General features: G+C 41.2%; 1 protein-coding gene across 4 annotated transcripts in view; it reads right to left on the bottom strand.

The window, feature by feature from the left end:
- The window catches only part of LDAH (lipid droplet associated hydrolase), an 86,369-nt gene extending 66,539 nt beyond the window's left edge, over positions 1-19,830 (bottom strand). For 2 of the 4 annotated variants that reach the window (XR_001363836.1, XM_014546690.1), the window contains exons 1-2: positions 11,616-11,771; positions 725-868 (exon numbers count right to left, since the gene is read on the bottom strand). Coding sequence is in view for 3 of the 4 variants with exons in the window: in XM_014546690.1 (XP_014402176.1) it covers positions 725-868; positions 11,616-11,769 (298 nt within the window). In the remaining variant the exon portion in view is untranslated. Of the gene's footprint in view, positions 1-724; positions 869-11,615; positions 11,772-12,845; positions 12,857-18,685; positions 18,797-19,826 lie in introns of those variants that run through there. The other 2 variants (XM_005874935.2, XM_014546689.1) reach the window with 2 other exon arrangements.
- Positions 19,831-19,856: the final 26 nt, after the last annotated feature.

The raw sequence follows: 19,856 nt of genomic DNA, 5'->3' as shown, positions 1-19,856 counted from the left end.
ATCACACATATTTAGGTTATACACATGACTGTTTTTAAAGGTGCAGTGTGATGACTTAATAAATATATACATTGAGAAATGATTACCTCAATCCAGTTGATACATCCATCACCTCACACAGAGCAGGTGAGAGGCTGGCATTGAGGCTTTGATTAAGGAGGCCTCCATTTCCAAAGACACTCATCTTGAATAAACACACAGCCAGCTGTATGTCACAGCGACTAGCAAAGAGCAGATAAAGAACTAGGCCACCCCACCCATGAGGTCCCTACTCCACCAAGTCTTTTGAAACCCACACATGGTCTCTCCTTTGTTTACGCCCTAAGTCCCCAGGTGATCAGCAGGCTTGTTTATCACTTATTCTAAGTGCCAGTAAGAGCTTCTTTAAAGTAAGGACCCTGGCTAAGGAGCATGATTTACAATAATTTTTCTCCACCACTCCTCATAGTACCACCCTGGAAATGCAGTGCATGCTCAGTCAATATACGGCTGATTACTGGTTGGTAAATAGAGGAGTCCTAGACAAACTGTTTAATCTGCCCAGATTTTTACAGAAAATTACCTGTAGAACAATGAAAATGACTCTAAAAACCCTAAAATTACTAAAATGTGGCATCTTGGGCCCAATGCCACAGGCACTGGTGTCACTCTTAACCTTAGCGGGCTATCTGGAAACACGAACACTCCTCATTGTAAAGGAAAGCACATGTTGATAAAGACATACCGTCCGAAGCGGCAAGAATCTTCTTGTCTTTGGGGGCCAGAACATGGCCAGCGTGACTGATAATCCAAACTGGGAAGCGCCTGTTTACTGAAGAGTATAAAGCCTTTGCAAATGGCACATAAAAGGCAGAAAATCCTGGGTTACCTGAGAAAAGAAGCACAGGCCTTAGATTAACCAAAGCGATAAAGCTCCCATGAGATGAGGTGCAGAATGGAAAAGGATTTTTTTCTCCTCAACAAATCCGGTAACATTTACACATACATGTCAGTTTTAATATCCTTTATACTTTAAGTCTGGGAATGATCACTTAGACAATATCTACCCCTGCTTTGTTCTCCAACTGTTTCACATCAATTCTTCCTCCCCGTGCCTCAACTTAATAAATGAAACCACCAACCATAACCCAAATACTCAAGTCCTAACACCAGGAGTCATTCTTGGTTTCTCCTTGTTTTTCACATCCAGTTCACCAGTAAGTCCTGTCAATGTGGCTTCCAAAATACATTTCAACCTTGTTCACTTCTCTCCCTTCTTATTATCACTTTCAGTTGGGTTTTCTGAACAGCCTTCTAAATGGGTCTTCTATCTTGTCCCCTTGAAGTCCACTCTTCAGAGCACCCAGAGAGATATCGTCAAACCATAGCAGTTCTCTACTTAACCACCTTTCTGTGGCTTCCCATTGCCATCCGCATGGTCTAAATCAGCCGTGGGCAAACTACGGCCCGTGGGCCGGATCCGGCCCGTTTGAAATGAATAAAACTAAAAAAAAAAAAAGACCGTACCCTTTTATGTAATGATGTTTACTTTGAATTTATATTAGTTCACACAAACACTCCATCCATGCTTTTGTTCCGGCCCTCCGGTCCAGTTTAAGAACCCATTGTGGCCCTCGAGTCAAAAAGTTTGCCCACCCCTGGTCTAAATCATTAACGCTGCCTGTGAGCCCCTTCAAGATTTGACTTTGCACAGTTGCGAAGCTGCATGAAAACAAGTTAGTGTTAAGAATCTTTCACAAAGAGAACTTTAAGGAGGCTACTAAGTGTTTCCTTGTCATTTATCACAAGCATTTACATTGTAAACAGATGTATAGTTTGATCTTTTGGGGAAAAGATCATCAAGTAATACAAGTGGGTTTTTCTTGTGTATGTTCAGAGGTATTTTGGACGTGGGTTTGCTACAGAGAAAGAACAAATAAATGGTCTTTTAAAATGAGTTAATCTGATACATCTTTAGGGAGAAAAGACAGTTAAAATCGGGTTTTCACCTTGGGATCATCATCCTTATGTCTTGATAGATACTAGTCCATTTCCATCAATATCTATTTCTCCAAGCAATTGATCTGTTCTTTCTCCTATTAGGTTTTCTCCTCTTTGCACTCACATGACATGGTTTTGCTGCACTGGTTTCTTCTTCATTGTCTGTATCTTTTAGTTTCTTAGATAGGTAATGTAGCAAAGTGGATTAGGGTGCAGACTCCTGGGCTGGAATGCTGGCTTTGCCACTGACTAAGTGTTTGACCTTTGGCAAGTTATTAAACCTCCGTGGGCCTTGGTTTCCTTGTCCATAAAATGAGGATAATAATCATACTAGCTCATGTGAGAACTAAGTGAATTAATGTAGGTAAAGCACTTACACACTGCTCAATGCATAAGTGCTGGACAAATGTTAGCTATTCATACTTTTCATCACAGTCTAGCCATGATGGTAATGTATGATGGCCTTATCATCCATACTGCTCTTTTGTTTCTGTCACATTCTAGTTCCCAATTCCTTTTTGTGATGGTGTTGGTACCATCTTTGCTAGATAGGTGAAAACCTCCTCGGGTGCAATAATACGCTCTTTGCTCAGCTGATTGGCCACCGTGCAGCTAGAGAGAAAGAAGGGAGGAAGGGTGTATCAGGATGGGGGCTCTTCCTGTATGGTGGATGTGGATGACTCTGTTTCATGTTTTATTATTATTTTTAAGTATATTTTTATTTATTTCAGAGAGGGAGGGAGAGGGAGAGCGAGAGACAGAAACATCAATGATGAGAGAGAATCATCGATCGGCTGCCTCCTGCACGCCCCCTACTGGGGACCGATCCCACAGCCCAGGCATGTGCCCTTGACAGGAATCAAACCAGGACCCTTCAGTCCATTGGCTGATGCTTTTTATCCCCTGAGCCAAATCGGCTAGGGCCATGTTTTATATTTAAATCTTCAGTGAGTGTGGGATATTTTTTTAGTGTAAAGTACAAAGTAGCAATCCAACTTCTTTCCAAGTGATTAGCCAAGTGTCCCAAGTCCATTTATTATATAATCCATTCTTTCTGCATTGATTTGAAATGTCTTCTGATCCAATTCTGAATTCTTACACTAGCTTGCTAATTCTGATTCCAAATAAATTCCACTTATTTTTTCCCTTTTCTCTTCTGCCAGCACCAGACTGTCTCAATTACTGCATTGTGTTTTGAAGGTACAGCAAATCCCTTCTCTTTATTTTTTTTCCTAAATTTTCTAGGCTGGTCTCCTAACCTTTGAAATTATTTTCATGAGTTTCAATTTTAAAATAGCTCTTTGGAATTCAGATTGAAATTTCATCTCATTTATACATGAATTTAGAAAGATGTGATATTTTTTTACATTACTGATTATAACTTCAGAAAGTGTTATGTTTCATATTCAAATGTCTTATGTTTCTCAGCAAAGTCCCTTAGTTTTCTTCATACAGCCAGAAAATATTTAACATTTTAAATGCTATAACTTATTACACAACAGGCAGTACTTAAGTGCTTTACATATATTATTAACTCATTGTCCTCACATGAGGTACTACTATTATTTCCATTTTACGGATAAAGAAACTGAAGTCCAAAGAGGTTAAGTAACTTGCCCAAGGACACACAGATGATATATGTGGTCAATAAATATTTGATGACTGAAAGAACATGCAAAACAAAATATTAATACTGAATTTAAAAAAGAATATAAATTACCTGCTCTAGGATCTTTTATATACCCTGTTTTAGTTAATCTTACAGTAGCTCTATAAAGTAGTTGGCATTATCATTAGGAATAATAAATGGACAGCCACTTGAACAATACCAGGCACATAGTAGTTGCTAAATAAATGGTAGCTACTATTACTGTAATTATTATACTTAAAAAAACTTTTTATTGAATAAATTAGACATGTAACATTCTGTAAGTTTAAGCTGTTGGCATGTTAAAACTGGTCTAACACCATTACAAACTTTTGAACAATAATAGATACAGAGGCAGAGCTGCCTCAAACTGATTGTCAAACTGCAGCGGGAAGGCCAGTGAGGGTTGGGGGGCAGGAGGGAGGGGGGTAAGAGATCAACCGAAGGACTTGTATGCATGCATATAAGCATAACCAATGGACATAAGACACTGGGGGGTAAGGGAAGCCAGGGGATTGTCAAGGGCGGGGGGAAAAAAAGGACACATATGTAATATCCTTTGTAATACTTTAAGCAATAAAAAAATAAAAAAATAAAATAAAATAAAACTGGTCTAACATTAAGGAGAATTCAAAGATAACAACTACATAATTTAGATGCAATAGTTACCATGACAGGACATATAAAACCATAAGTACCAAATAATGGAGCTGCTATAAAACAATATTCTTTTAGTTACCAATGATTTATTGACCACTTACTATGTGGAAGTCACTGTGTTAGGCACAAGATAGAGAAGGGCCTCTTTGTAATTCACATTTTCGTCGGAGAATATATACACATAACTAAATAAGATGATTCAAGAGTGTGATAACTCTATGAAAGAAATAGAATTGCCCTGCTGGTGTTGCTCAGTGGTTGGGCATCGACTTATGAACCAGGAGGTCATGATACATTCCCAGTCAGGGCACATGTCCAGTTGCGGGCTCCATCCTCAGTGGGTAGCTGATCAATGATTCTCTCTCATCACTGATGTTTATATCTCTCTTTTTCTCTCCGTTCCTCTTTGAAATCAATAAAAATATATTTAAGAAAAGGAAATAGGATCATGTGATAGAGAAGGAAAGAGATTAGGGTGGCCTGAGAAAAATGTCCGAGAAGGTGGCATTTAGCTAAGACCCAAAAGATGAGAGGAAATCAATCCTGTAAGGATTTGAGAGAAAAGCATACTAGGACGGGAGAAGAACAGGTGCAAAGGCCCTGAACAAATAAAGAACTTGGCTCTTAAAGAAACAGAGAGTCCACAATGCCGGTAACATGACGATCCAAATTGTAACAGAGGTGGACAATGTAAGGCAAACTGTTTAAATGCCATTGCATACTTCATCACTTAAACGTTATGGCTTATGTTACACTTTATGAACCATGAACTAAACTTCCTGGGTAGGAAACCACAAAGCAAATTAAAAGGGTCTTGTTTATACAACCAAAATCATCAGATATATGTCTGTATATATTTATAAAACTCCAGGTGTAGGGATGTTTGAAAACATTCCAATACAGTAATACAAGTAAAACATTTCATCAAAGGATATCAAAATGTGTTATAAACACATGCGTGAACACACACACAGTCAAATGCTAGCCTGCTCTGAGCAATGTGTAGCAGAGCTGTGGTGACCATCGTAGTAAACTCCTAAGTACTCAGCATGGCATGTACTAGTACACTTAATGCCTTCCAGTTACTCCTGCAGGGGTCTAGCTTCCATATATCAAATCAATGTGGCATAGTACCTCTATGGAAGGTTGTCACATGGACAGAGCCTTCTGCTCCATCTCTAATCAGTGTACTCACAACACAAGACATGTCCCATGGTTCCATTATCCCCAACTGAGATTCACAATGATCCAATATATTCTACAGTGGGTTCTCAAATTGCCTTCCTTTGCTCATTTTACTTCTTAAAGTCCAAGGATAGTACCACTTAACAGAAATTCTGCAACAAGGGTTCACTGGAAAAGATGAAACTAAATGAAAAGTTCTTCAATATGTGGATTCACTCCTCATTAACGTTGCTAATTTAAAAGTGATGAATTAATTTTGCTAGCTGCAAAAGCCAAGTAATTTAAAATGAAATGTTATGTCAGTCTATTCAGAGATGGATTAAACATGATGTCTATAGTGGTTTAACAAACCTTGAAATACTGTCATCCGAAATTTCCCCAAAGTATAAAGAGACTAGCCTCCCAAACCCTCCCCAAACAATTCTGAATCCCACAAACTATTGAGCAGTACCAGCCTATCGCTCCATGAACACCAAGGAAAAGGGCCAGGGGCAGCCATGAGAATAGAAGGGCAGACATAAAAGAACACTAGGACACTAACTGTGACCTGAAAATGCCAAAGCACTATAAAATAACGAGACTACAAAACAACAAACGTTTTCAGCTTCCCTTTCTCCAGATCCTCACCCTGGCTCTTCCCTATGCGGGACTCTCTTCCTTCACTATTCTCTAACACCTCCTATACCTCACTGAGAGAAAAGACTTTTGCAACACAGTATTCCTAGCACCTCGTACAAATGAGTGAGTGACGAATACCTCTGAGTGGGAAGGAGAGTGAGCTGTCTGTTCCACTTACCAGTTCACCTTATAACAACCTCGCCTCCTCTAAGACGGGAGCCATCTATCAACTCTTTAGTCATTCCCACACATTCCCTGAAAGACTTGAACCTTCACTGACAGTTTCACTTGCCAGTCCATGACCAAGATGATTTCAAAATCTGGGTGGACTGGCCAAGCCAACACCTTTGTCCCATAATTGAAATAATTCTGAAAGTCACATCAGTCCACTGCTAGGCTGGTTAAACACAGCTTGCCCCACCCCACGTTTCTGGTTCAGAAGATCTGGGATGGGGGCCAAGAACTTGCATTTCTAAGAAGTTTGCAGATGATATCACTGGTCTTGACACCACGCTTAAGAAGCACAGGCCTAGAACTTTCATTACCCAGAAGGGGTTCACATCCAAAGCCTGCTGCCTCACCAGCAGTTCAGCTTCATCTTCTTCCCTTTTAGACCTCACTCCCAATACACATGCTATTTGGTGAGAACGCTGCTCAGATTTTTTCTACTTGTTTTTTTCGTCGATAATTCCTTTCATCCTGCATATTTGCTATTTTCAACGCTGACCACTTTCCTCAAAGCCCCAACCCACCCTATGCCATCCTTATTATCAGCAGATCACCTCAACTCTTATTTATTTATTTTAGAGAGAGAGAGGGAAAGAGAGAAGCCTCAATGCCGGAAGCTAATTCCAGCATGTCATAAATGCAAGAAGTTTCATCAAAAGGTTGAGGGAACTTGGGGATGCAGCAGGGCTGAATAAATATTACCTGCTGCTGGAATAGCTAAGGGCATTTCCCCACACCTAAAGATCTGTATATATTATTGCCTGTTACCAGACAGCTGAGGGCATTTTAATCTACATGTTATTGCCTCCTGCTGGCCAAACATCTGAACAGCCGAAGGCAGTTCCCCCAAAACAGACAATGCCTACTGTATACTAAATCTTAACCTTTGATACCCTATATAATAAAAGAGAAACATGTAAATTGACCATCCCTCCACAACACTCACCAATTAATCAGGAGTGAGTATGCAAAATAATCCGACAAAGATGGCGGGTTAATTTGCATGCACAGGCGCCAGGTGGAGAGCAGAGCAGGAGAGCCGGCAGAGAGTGGAGCGGCTTGGGGAAATTGGCTCCCCAAGCCACCAGATGGAGAGAGCAGAGAGGGAGAGCTGGCGGCTTGGAGGACTTGGCAGAGTGGGAGACCATGGTACGGAGACAGAGCAGGAAGGGAAAACCAAGATCGCGGGGAGCACCAGGAATTCTGGGAATAGGAGTTTTGGTGGCAGCCCCACGACCGGAAGTGGAAGCCCAGAGAGCAGGGAGCACCAGGAATGCTGGGAATCATAGTTCTGGTGGCAGATGGATCTCCTAGACACTAGAGCAAAGTGAGCCTGGAGCAAGTTACTGTTGCGGTGGGGAATAGAGGGAAAGCAAAGGTGAGAAACATAAGTGAAATCAGAGTGTCTAGGAAAAATTAAAGGGAAGATATCCTAAAACTTTCAGGAAATCTCCACCAATGGAGCAAAGAAAAAAAAGCCTCTGTTATTCTGTGAGCAACAAACCAAACTGAGTTAGGGTCTCAGACAATTCGCTCATATGATTGCAAAGACAGACAGAAACTCCCGGATTAGAGAGGGCTCCCCTGAGAGCTCCCAGGTTGGAGAGGGTGCAGGTAGGGCTGAGGGACCCCCACACCCCCAGTGCATGAATGTCATGCACTGGGCCTCTAGTGTATATATACTTTGCCTTGGGGCAATTTGTGTTAATAAAGAGCAAGGGGTCCAGAGATTCAGAGAACTTGGTTCCTACAGCTAAGCTCCTCTGGCTCACCCATGGATTACAAATTTATATTATATTTCTAGTCTCTTTATTAATTTACGCTACAGCACCTTCTCCAGATTCCTGAACCCTTCTAGATGCAGAGAAACACCCACTGCACCTCAACTTGTTGTTCTACACATTTACGCATTCATTGGTTGATTCTTGTACGTGCTCTGACTGGGATCGAACCTACAGCCTTGGCATATTGGGACAATGCTCTAACCAACTGTGCTACTGGGCCAGGGTCTCAACTCTTAATTAACAGATAAAACAGAGGTCAGGGAGCAGGAACTACTTTGAAGACTTCCTTCCCCCTGCTCCATGGCAGTAACCAACTTCACCTCCTTTATTCTAGCCTCAGGAGGAGACCCCTCCCCCAGTCCAGGATATTGTTCCTGCTTATTTTCTCAATCCTATATTGGGCCGTGGCCTCCAAATCTCTGCTCCATCAAATAGCACTTGTCAAGCCTCTAATTGCAAGCTCTCCCTCACTACTGGCAGATCATATGCATTTTAATGTCAGTAGATACCAGCAGACTGCTCTCCAAAAGGACTGTTACATCGTGGCAGATGACTGGATGCATGTTTCCAGGAGAGGTTAACCTGAGGAGAGAGTTGGGGTCAGGACCCTTGCCCAGCTGAGAACAGAAGCGCCCGAACTGCGAAGACGTTAGATTACATGCTACTAAACACAGACTGTCAACCTCCTTTGCTCTCAGCACGTCAGCAGACAGGCTTCGCCCGCTCCTCACACAGGATGCTGGGAGATTTCTTCCTGGAAACACGGAGCAATCCTAGAAACGGCTGCAGATACTGAAAGTTGGACACTCTCCAATGAAATGCTACTAGGTCCCTACTCATCACACCAAGCTGAGGATGACCTAGGGCGACCGACCATCCTGTTCTGCCCAGGACTATTGCGGTTTTAGTAGCAAAAGTCCCATGTCCTGGAAAACCCCTCAGACCAGGATGGCAGGTCATCCTAGGCACACCTGCTGATAAGTCCTGCCCCTAAACACCGAGCTTCTAATCATTTTTGTGTCTTCCTTTTAGAGATGAGAGGGCAGTCAAGGATTACCAAAACATTTGAAGGAAAGCAAATACTAATGCAAATAAACAGAAAGAGCAACACAGAAAAAACTAACAAATGCAAGAAGCCAAAGACAATGAGAATGTACCCACAACGCAGGAGACTATAAAAAAGAAGAGAGCAGAACTCTTAAAATTGAAGTATATGAGTTTCTTGTTTAAAGGAGTCCACTAAAACCCAAATGTAATGTATGGAAAAACAATCATACCAAGGTCTTGCACTGAAAAGTTTCAGAATCTTAGAACAAAGATCTAAAAAAAATTTTCGGTGGGGACTTCAAATACAAAAGATCAAAAATCAGAATGATATCAAGGCAGCTCTGAATTCTGGGAAACAATAAAAATTCCCTCCCAATTTTAAGGAAACATTATCTCCAACCTAGATGTCTAAGTTATTTTCTGACATACTAGATCTTTTAAAAGATGACTACTTCCCATGCATCTCTTCTGAGAAAACTACTGGAAGATGTGCCCCCACCAGAAATAAGGGAATAAACCAAGACAGAAGAAAATATGGGATCCAGGAAACAGGGAATTAAACCCAGAGAGAAAAACGGAATCCTCAAGTGGTTTGTGCAGCAGTCAGTGGCCTGGGGAGCAATCAATCCAGATTGGGGCCAAAGAACAAAGTCCTAGGAGGGAGATCACCCAGAAAAAAAACCGAACTGACTGATTCCTCAAATGCACTGAGGAGATTTTTTTCACTTGTAGAGAATAATTTTAGGATAAATTAAGAGATTAAAACATAGAAAAACTAAGCAAATGAAAGAGACAATCATTAACTCAGAGAAAACAAACAAAAATGTACAAGAATATAATCATAATACCCTATAGACTTAGCTATATATGATTGATACAATATAATAAGCTATAACATATTTACAGTTTCATTTTTAATCTTTAAGGATGAGATAAACATATCTATATATATAAAAGGCTAGTATGCTAAGTGTCCCTCCAACTGTCTGACCGGTCACTATGATGCACACTGACTACCAGGGGACAAAAGCTCAATGCAGGAGCTGCCGTGACATGCACTGGCCATTACAAAGAAACGGCACCGCAGACTGGCACCCACAAAGCAATACTTGGCTTCCCCCAAGTGAGACACAGGCCCCGCCACCACCCCAGAGTGACACCCCACCAAATCGCACCTAACGCTGCCAAGACCCCATGGCGCAAAATGCAGCCCACAGCCCAGCCCAGCCCAAAAATGGTGGCTGCGAGCACCGGGTAATGACGTTACATAGCAACTCCCAGCTTCCTCTCCCTAGCAACCAGCCTGCTTGGAATTTCTTCAACCCAGGAACACGACTTGCTTTATAGCCAGGTGCAAACATTTCACACTTTAACCAAATGTCTGTGAAGCGTTTTCCCATGCCTCATCTCATTTGATCCTCACAGAAGTCCTAGAGTAGGTAGATAGGAGACTCGGTAGAATCCTATTTTCTTTTCATTAGCCGGAAAACAGAGATTTAGAAAGTTTAGAAACTTGACCCGACTGAAAAGAAGTAAGAAATGGTGGAACTTGAAAATGACTTCAGGTTTTCTCATTGTGCAGAATATAGTCAAACACTGATGTAGTTAAATATTTCACCCTTTGTTCTCCCTGCGTCATCTATAATAATAATCTGTTTTGTGTTGATATTTACTGCTGTGTTGCTGACAATTACCTGAAAGAGAAGTTGGGGTGCTTCACTGGGCTGGAAAAAGTTTAGCTAAATCAGAAAGCAGGTCTAATTAAGCAAGTTTATCTATATATATAAAGCTCTCGCTGGTGCCAAACACATGTGTTTCCACCTGTCATTGTTGATCATGAACTTGGTTGATGCTTCTATTATAGAGAAAGGGCGAATAGCGATAGTAAAATATTTATTCTAATTAATTTCCTTTCAACGTGCAGGAATTTGTGCACCGGGCCTCTAATATATATAATGTATATGTTCATTTATTTTTCAATTCACTTACAATTCAAAAAGTGCCTTGAATACCTACGATCAAGTATCCACCCCATACATTCTATCGACAGTGATCCAGTAAAAGTCACAAATGACACAGTTGCCAAATCCCAGAATAAGTAAACATTCTACACTAAACTCATAATCATCTTGAAACAAGACAAAAAAGTTAGTTAGAAAACTTTGAAAAAATATTTGACAAAGTTCTAATTATTCTAAAAATTGTAAAATGTGAAAACATTCCAAAATTAGGTGTATGTATACTTACAATTGTGATATCTATATAATGAACAACATAAATTATATAAAAAAATGTGTACAAGGACAAAAAAGCTCAGCCACTCAACTACTAAGAGTGGTTGTTATCAATGATTTGAGTGATTTTATTTCCTTCCATAAGCCTTTTCATATGTACCAAATTCTCCTTGAGATCAGAAGTAGTTATAAGTATCTATACAGTCTCCTCATCCAGATTTTTAAACTTACCAGGAATAATGAAAATGAGCAGCTTAGGCCTGTTGGCACTTTGATCATTAAAGAGGTTAGTCCAGGGCCCACATTTTAGAACCTGGGTTTCAACTCCACAACATAAAGTGAATTCCTCATGCACAGGAATTTCTTCCTTGATTTCTGAGTTCATTTCTAAATAAGGGAAGAAAAACAATAGCAAGAGTCACTAAAATGTAAAACCTGAAGCCAAAGACAATATTCAAGAATAAAAATGGCAAATTTCGACATACCTAGAAGGAATGCCACAAGGAGATATGGGAGATAGATTACTATTCAGCTACTATGGATTATAGGATTGCATAAATATATGAATGAAGTAAACACCACGAAACTAGAAAGAAGCAGGGAGACAAGACCTTGATGAAATAAGACTACAGAGGAGTGTGGATCAAAATCAGATTAGCCTTTTGTACAATTCTCCTCTCCAGTCTAAACCAGCGGTTGCCAACCTTTCAGACCTCATGGACCATCAGTGGTCCTCGGACCACCAGTTGCAACTGCTGGTCTAAACCGACAATAACCGTGGACAGCTGCCGCTTTCCCTCTGCTAACATTCGCTTAGAACTCGGAGCTTTGCCAGCGGGACAACCCTGCCTTCACCTGGTGAGAAACCACAGGAGTTGTGGCTTGCCCTTTTACCTTCCAGGGAGAATTGTAAAGAGGGTCAGTGACCTTGATGATCTGTTTTCCTCTATTAATCCTCTCACCCTGAACTGTGTAAGCATATTTGTATGCATTTGTCAAGCACCATGTTATCTACGCTAATAAAAGAGAGACATGCAAATTGGTGTCACTCCACTACGCCCACCAGCCAATCAGGATGAGCATGCAAATTAACCCAACAAAGATGACAGTTAATCTGCATATGCAGGCACGGAGTGAAGACTGAAGACTGAAGACAACTGAAGACTGAAGACACTGAAGACTAAGACGACTGAAGACTAAAGAGGCTTGGCTTCTCCGCTGCAGCCGGAGCGAAGGCCTGGGTACCGGTGCCGGAGGAAAACTGGTGCCGGAGGAAAACCGGTGCCGGCAGCCAAGGGAAGGAAGGCCTATTGCACGAATCTCTTCGTGCATTGGGCCTCTAGTTAAATTATAAAATGGGTAGGTGGAAAGCAACAGGATGAGACAACACCATGAACGATTTCCTGAATCCTCCAGGTATGCGGAAAAGTGCAGTCCCAGTGATTTACATCACTCCTCCACCTCTGCTCTGCCTTCCCCGTGTCCATCAACAGGACCATGGCTCAGGCGTTCAGTGGTCTTTCTATCCTCCTCCTCAGCTATCCTCCATTCATTCCAAGTTCTCCAGAGTCCAGATTCCCAGCCCCTTAGGGCTTTTTCTCCTCTGACCACTTTTCACCGATCTTGCACTCTAGTTTGTCCTCATGCTCTTCTGCTCCTGTAACTTTGCTAATCTTCTGTTGCTCTGCTACTTCTGGAATGCTTTCCCTGCTTGCACCAGTTATGAATATATTGCTTCAGCTCCAAATTCACTCTTTGTTGCCTTCTCTGGAAAAAATGGATCTGGGCCTTTTAGATATTTCTCCTCTGCCAGCTGACATCATGTTAAGCTTTGTCAGAAGAGACACGACAGAGGAAGGGCTTTTCTGGTTTCAATGTATCTCCCGGCAGGTTTATGGAGCGCTTGCTTCCCCCTTTCTCCTTCTGCTTCTCAGGCTGTGAAGTCTCACTAGTGCAGTGGTTTCCAGTTGGAGACTACTGTGCCTCCAGAAGGCATATGGCAATATCTGGAAATAGTTTTCACTGTCATAACTAGGGGAGGGGGTACTACTGGTGTCTAGTGGGTAGAGGCCAGGAATGCTGCTAAACATCCTACAATGTACAGGACAGCCCGCGTCCCCCCACAACAAAGAATTATCTAGCCCCAAAGTTCAAGAGTACCAAGGTTAAGAAAACCTGCTTTAGTGGAGCCTATAGAATATAGCTTTCTCCAGCATTTGGCCGCCTGCTACATTCTTTCTCTCTCCAGCTCTCTACTCAGGCAGCAGCAAAGTAGCACAAGTCCAAGGTGTAGGCTTGTGCCCCAGACCAGGTGGCTGCTCCCCATACCCTCTCCTCTGCCCAGAGTCACATGCTGGAGACACTGCCCAGACGGCCTTCTAAGAGCCACCTGACCTTTGTCCCCCACAGCAGCCTGGACCTTGCCCAGCAGCGCTCTAGGTGGCTGCAGAGGAATGGCCATTGTGGCAGTCTCCACAACAGTGCCCCGAAGTTCTCTGTACCCACCTCCTGCCTCCCTCACCTGCGCCCAAGGTTTACGACTGTGGCCCTTCCATCACAGACAAATTATTGGTTCTAATTGATCCATCTGCTTTCTAACATTTCTAACAGCTCACTTTTCTAGTCTCATGTTATGTTGCCTCTTCCACTTTCTTCATTTATGCCTTTATTACTTTTACTGTCATTTTAGTGGACTTAGGAATCCACTGATGTTTCAACCTCCAAGTGTAATCAAAAGTTCAAAATTGGTTTTCTTAAATAAAACTACTTAGAAAATAAAAAATTCTCACTTAGAAAGTGCAGACTCCTCTCCATTCAAAATATAGTGACTGACTAAATAAAAGCATCAACTCACCCTTTCTTATGGATTGATTTTTTACTTCACTAATAAATGTCATTGTAGCCCAAACTCCAAAACTATCACAAAACACAGTATAATTATGAAGGTCCTATGACATTTACAAAGTTAGAACCAGTATAGATTTAGCTGTTATACACAGTATTAAATTAGGAAATTGACAGAAATGCACTGACCAAACTTAATACTTGCACCTGGAGAGAATCAAAGTTATTAACCATATTCAACTCACAAACACTTAACTTCAAGCCCAAGGCATCTCAGGAGTCTGATTAGCCACAAGATCAATGAGAAATCAAGTAGATATGAAATTTAAACACAGTCTATAAAAATTAGAAAACAAACTAAAAGCAACTAGACTCTAAAACACCTTGATTATATATGTAACTGAGAAACATGGAGTTAATGTATTTATTTGTTAAGTATCTTATTCTATCTACTTCACTCTTATGCTTCTGTATGCCACACAGCCAAATAAAAAAGCGAAAGAAAACAGGGTATGAGAATTCAGATTATTCCTTACCGAAGAATCCAAGGTAACTCAGTTCTGCAAACAAGTGTCAGATGAACCAAGGACAGTGCTCTAATTACATACTAATAAAGGCTGATGGCCCCACCTTCAGCCAGTTTTGATAAGCAGCAAGACTCAGGCTGGATAAAAACCAAGTGTGGATACAATTTGTACAACTTACGCAAGCCTGATATACCTAGATATCCGGGTTCGTATGCTTATATTAATGGGTTTCTAATGTTATTTAGTAAAATAATTTTTTTCCAGTTATATCTTATACAAACCTAGGCAACATATAAAACAAAAACACTTTGATCAGTATACATTTTAGAGATTCAAATTTATAGTATCTACTAGAGGCCCAGTGCACGAATTCATGCACCAGTGGGGTCCCTCAGCCTGGCCTGCGGGATCAGGTCGAAACTGGCACTCCGGCATCCCCTGAGCGGTCCTGGATTGCGAGAGGGTGCAGCCCAGGCCGAGGAACCCCACCGGTGCACAATCAGGGCTGGGGAGGGACACAGGAGGTTGGCCAGCTGGGGAGGGACCACAGGAGGGCTCCAGGGCGTGTCCGGCCCATGTTGCTCAGTCCTGATCAGCTGGACTCCAGCAGCAAGCTAACCTACTGGTTGGAGCATCTTCCCCCTGGTGGTCAGTGCATGTCATAGCGAGTGGTTGAGCGGCCTTAGCATATCATTAGCATATGACGCTTTGATTGGTTGAATGGCCGACCAGACACTTAGCATATTAGGCTTTTATTATATAGGATTTATTATAAAGCCAGCCAATGAGAACAATGAGGCTGTACAAAGGAACAAAAACATTTAAAAGTGAAGTTATTTCACTTCAGCATGCAGTATTGTCTGCATTTTATTTTGGCACTCGGCTTTACCCATTCACGTAAGAACTACAAATGAGAAAAGCTTTTTAAAACTTGTGTTTCAATGTCCAGTAGTTTTCAATTAAACTACATTACACTTGAGAGGCAGTGAGCTATTTATATATGTAAGGCAAATAAAAAGTTCCTGAAACTTCTTCTAATGATAAAAACTTTACATGTAATATTATGATACTGATCCATTCTTACACAGAGCAGAGCATACACCTAGCATGTGTCTGAGCCTTGACTGGAAATTAATTTGTGCTATTCCTGGGCACTAGTATTAAACCTACTTGTAAAATATTTAGTGACTGAACAAGTGAAGATTAAAATTTTAAAGGCCCAGGGAAGAGACACAAAATGTGTAATTGCTATCAAAACACAATAAAAGAAGTACAAATATATACAAAAAATGGCAGTGGAAGCTTTATTTCAAGTTCCATTTTTTTAAAATGTAACCTGTAGCAAACATGAAGATGCTGGTGATCTCTACATATTGAATGTTTGTTACATAACAGAGGTGAATCTAGGAGTTGTTTTAATTAGATGGGTTTGTGTTGTCTAAAATGTGCATACATTAAAATTAAGTTTAATCTTGCTTTAACAAGGAAAGTCTAGCTTGTTTTAAAACAACCTTCCATTGAGAACAATCTGAAAAGCCAGAGAATATATTGGGGGGAAAAAAATCTGTTAAAAACAAAACAAAACAGTAACCACTAAAAGAATTGTACCAGAATGTGTAATAACAAGGTGATAAAAGGGGAAATAGAAAACATAATATAAAAATGAGAAGAAATCAGAAAATACTGACAGGCATAACAAATAAAGAATAAATATTAGCAATAAGTTAAATGTAAATAGACTAATTATGCTAATTATATTAAAAGGTAAAGATGGTTAGGTTAGATAAAAATAAAACTAGTAACTATATGCTACTTATAAAAGATACACATTAAGAATAAGGACAGCCCTACCAGTTTGGCTGAGTGGATGGAGTATTGGTCTGTGGAACAAAGGGTCCAGGGTTCAATTCTGGTCAAGGGCATGTACCTTGGTTGCAGGCTCTTCCCCAGCCTGGGGCCCTGGTTGGGGCTCATGCAGGAGGCAACCAATCAATGTATTTCTCTCACATTGATATTTCTCTCTGTCTTTCCCTCTCTTTTCTTCTCTCTCTAAAAATCAATGTAAAAATATCCTCAGGTGAGGATAATAATAATAAAAAAAGAATAAGGACACACCAGGAAATAAAGGGAAAGGATATAGAATAATATACCATACAAATACTAATCAAAGGAAAGATGATGTAGCTATACGGAAATCAGACTTAAAACATAATCTTTAAAGTAAGAAGTATACGAGAGATAAACAGAGACACTTTGCAATGACAGAAAGCCAATCCATCAGGAGACCGTAACAATTATAGATGAACATGCACCTAATACCTTAGCCTCCAAAGGCACAAATTAAAAACCGACAGAAGTAAAAGGAGAAATAAATAAAACCATAATGTATAGTGGAAGATCTAACAAGACTCTTAGTTCCTGACAAGATAAGCAAAGAAAAAATATCAGCAAAAATAAAGATTTGAATAATGAAATCAAAATCATCTTGTTTCAAAAATCGACCCTACCAACCCTACAGCCTGACTTCCCTGTTTCCATACAGAGCAACATTATTCCTCCAGTTACCTAACTTAAAAGCTTCTTGAACAGCTCCTCCTGTATTCTGGAGGAATACCCATACACAAGAAAAACAGAAGCCAGCAAAAGGATGAAAAGGAACAATTAGAAATGGGCATGAACTAAGATATATAAAGCCATGTAAGCCAGGAGGGAATGTTTAAAGAAAGGGTGGGGCTGGTAATGAAAAATTAAAAAAATACAAATGTCAAAAAGAGCAAGAGAGAACTGAGGCAAGAGTAAGAACTCACATTTTAAGAGTACTTTCTATCATACAGGCACTGTGCTAAACACATTATAAATATTGTGTCATTTAACCCTGACAACAGTCCTATGAGATGGGTACTATTATCTCTATCCCAACAAAACATGTGAGGAAAAACTTGATTGAAAGACCCTGCTTAAGGCACACACTGGTAAATTGGAATGTGGTAGAACCAGAATTTGAACCCAGGTGTCTGAATGAGCTCATGTTCTTTGAGGGAGGTTAGCTGAATTATACAAGGGGACCTCCTTGTAGATTTTTTTTTTTTGCATTGTCCTGTGCATCATAATAATTTCAAACGTTTTTAAAACCCCAATAACACATTTATTTATTGCAATTTGCATAAATAGAATGAAAGAGAAAAAGTGGGAATTTGACCACATAGCCCTTCATGCCTCAATACAGCTGGAGTCAACACATAAAACAGATACATAAACAGAACATCTCTCCCATCTTTCTCCAGAATAATATGTCAGAGGAAGTAATCACTTGCTATATCCTGACATGATGATAATCTCACTGCCTGCAACAAAACCACCTTCTTTTTCTGTAGTTTTTTCATTTGTGAAGTACATTCTCATCCTTCTCATCTTCATCATCCTCATACAGCAGGAGCTTTTCCAAGTAGGCAGTACAATCAATGGAGTAAGACATTGAAAGTTAAAAATTATATATTATTTGTCTGTGGTTATAGGGCTTTAAAATGGCCCAATCAACTCAACCATCTTCTGACTCCTACTCTAGGAATTCCCAGTCACATACTCCTCTGAAATTTTATGCAATACTGCAGAATCTGAGAAAGAAACAGCGTAATATTGTAGAGTGGGGATGGGTAGGATGTGCTTCACATCAAGCTTCTATGAAACAGTCTCTTGCTCCTGCTTAATAAGTGGTCGTGAGACTAGTAATTCCACAACTTTTACATTTTGTCTAACTTTGCCAGTTTAATGACAACATACTAACCTCCAGTAAAATTCTTCTCAAACTTGTGCATCCGGGTCAGAAGCACAAGCTTATACGATGAATATAAAATTCATTACCACTGCTGAGGAAATATCAAAACTAAAGCACATACTACACTCACAATGAACTTACTGAATTAGCTTTACCTGAAAAAGGGGAAAACATTTTTTTCCCCATAATTCCTTTGCTTCTTCTAAGCCTGTGAATCAAGGAATAAAGTGTCCCAATCTGCATCCTGTCTTTTAAAAAATATATGTTTTTTAAATTGATTTTTTTTTTTGAGAGAGAGAGAGAGAAACATTGATGAGAGAACAAAACATGGATTGGCAGCCCCCTTCACACCCCTGCCCCCTAGCGGGGATCAACCCACAACTCAGCATGTGCCCTGTCTGGGAATCAAACCATCAACCTTTCAGTGCACAGGAGGGAGTCCTGCTCAACCAACTGAGCCACATTGGCCATGGCTGCATCCTGTCTTTCGTAGAAAAATAAAAACCCAAGGGTGAGAGTTTACAGTTAAAGTATTAAGGATAAATGAAAAGCAGTGTGAGCACTAAACGCGTGCTGCAGAAAACAGAGCTGTGAAGTGTGTGTGTGTGTGGGGGGGGGGGCTCATTCTTTGAATGCTTATTAAACCACTGTTCCAAATGCTAGATGAATTATCCGTTGATAAAACCTTATCCAGTGGGTACGAATGTACCCCCCAATTCACAGATGAGAAAAACGGAGGCACAGACTACTCCAGTAAAACACCAAGATGCACCATAAGGGGTACAGGCAACAGAAAGCCCCAATGTTTCCCCAAAAACGCTGCGCTCTGAATCCCAGGGAGCAAGCTCCGTTTGGACTTTGGCGCCCTAGAGCGTTATTGAAGCAACTACTGCTGCACCGCACACCTGTGGAGAGGGCGCGTCAAGTTCAGAGACTGGCCCGGCGGTCCATCTCCAAAGGGACCCAGTGTAACAAGTGCAGGAGCGACGAGGGGGAGGGGACGGATCCTCCGGAGAACGAACCCCGAGTTCAGACCAGACGCTCAAGGACTCGGCTGATGGGCACGTGCGGAAAGGGAGCCCCTGAGCAAGAGTGGCCGCCACAGGGCTAGTCAAGAGGCTGCACTGGGAAAAGGACTCAGCTCTTGGCCACGTCTTCCCGGGCAGGTGCCCTGCGTCCTGCCCCTGCTCCCCCGAGGGCCCGCAAGAAGACCCCCACATGCATGTCGGTGCTGGGTCAGGACGGAATACAGAGGAGCGACTGCTGGGCCAGCAGCCAAAGGGGGTCCCGGCCAACATGGCCGCGGACCTCAGGCGGTCGCAGCAG

This window comes from Myotis brandtii, unplaced genomic scaffold, assembly GCF_000412655.1.
Source record: "Myotis brandtii unplaced genomic scaffold, ASM41265v1 scaffold454, whole genome shotgun sequence".
In the NCBI taxonomy this organism is placed as follows: Eukaryota; Metazoa; Chordata; class Mammalia; order Chiroptera; family Vespertilionidae; genus Myotis; species Myotis brandtii.
Note: the sequence above shows the minus strand (reverse complement) of the source record. Positions and strands in the feature narration are given on the sequence as shown.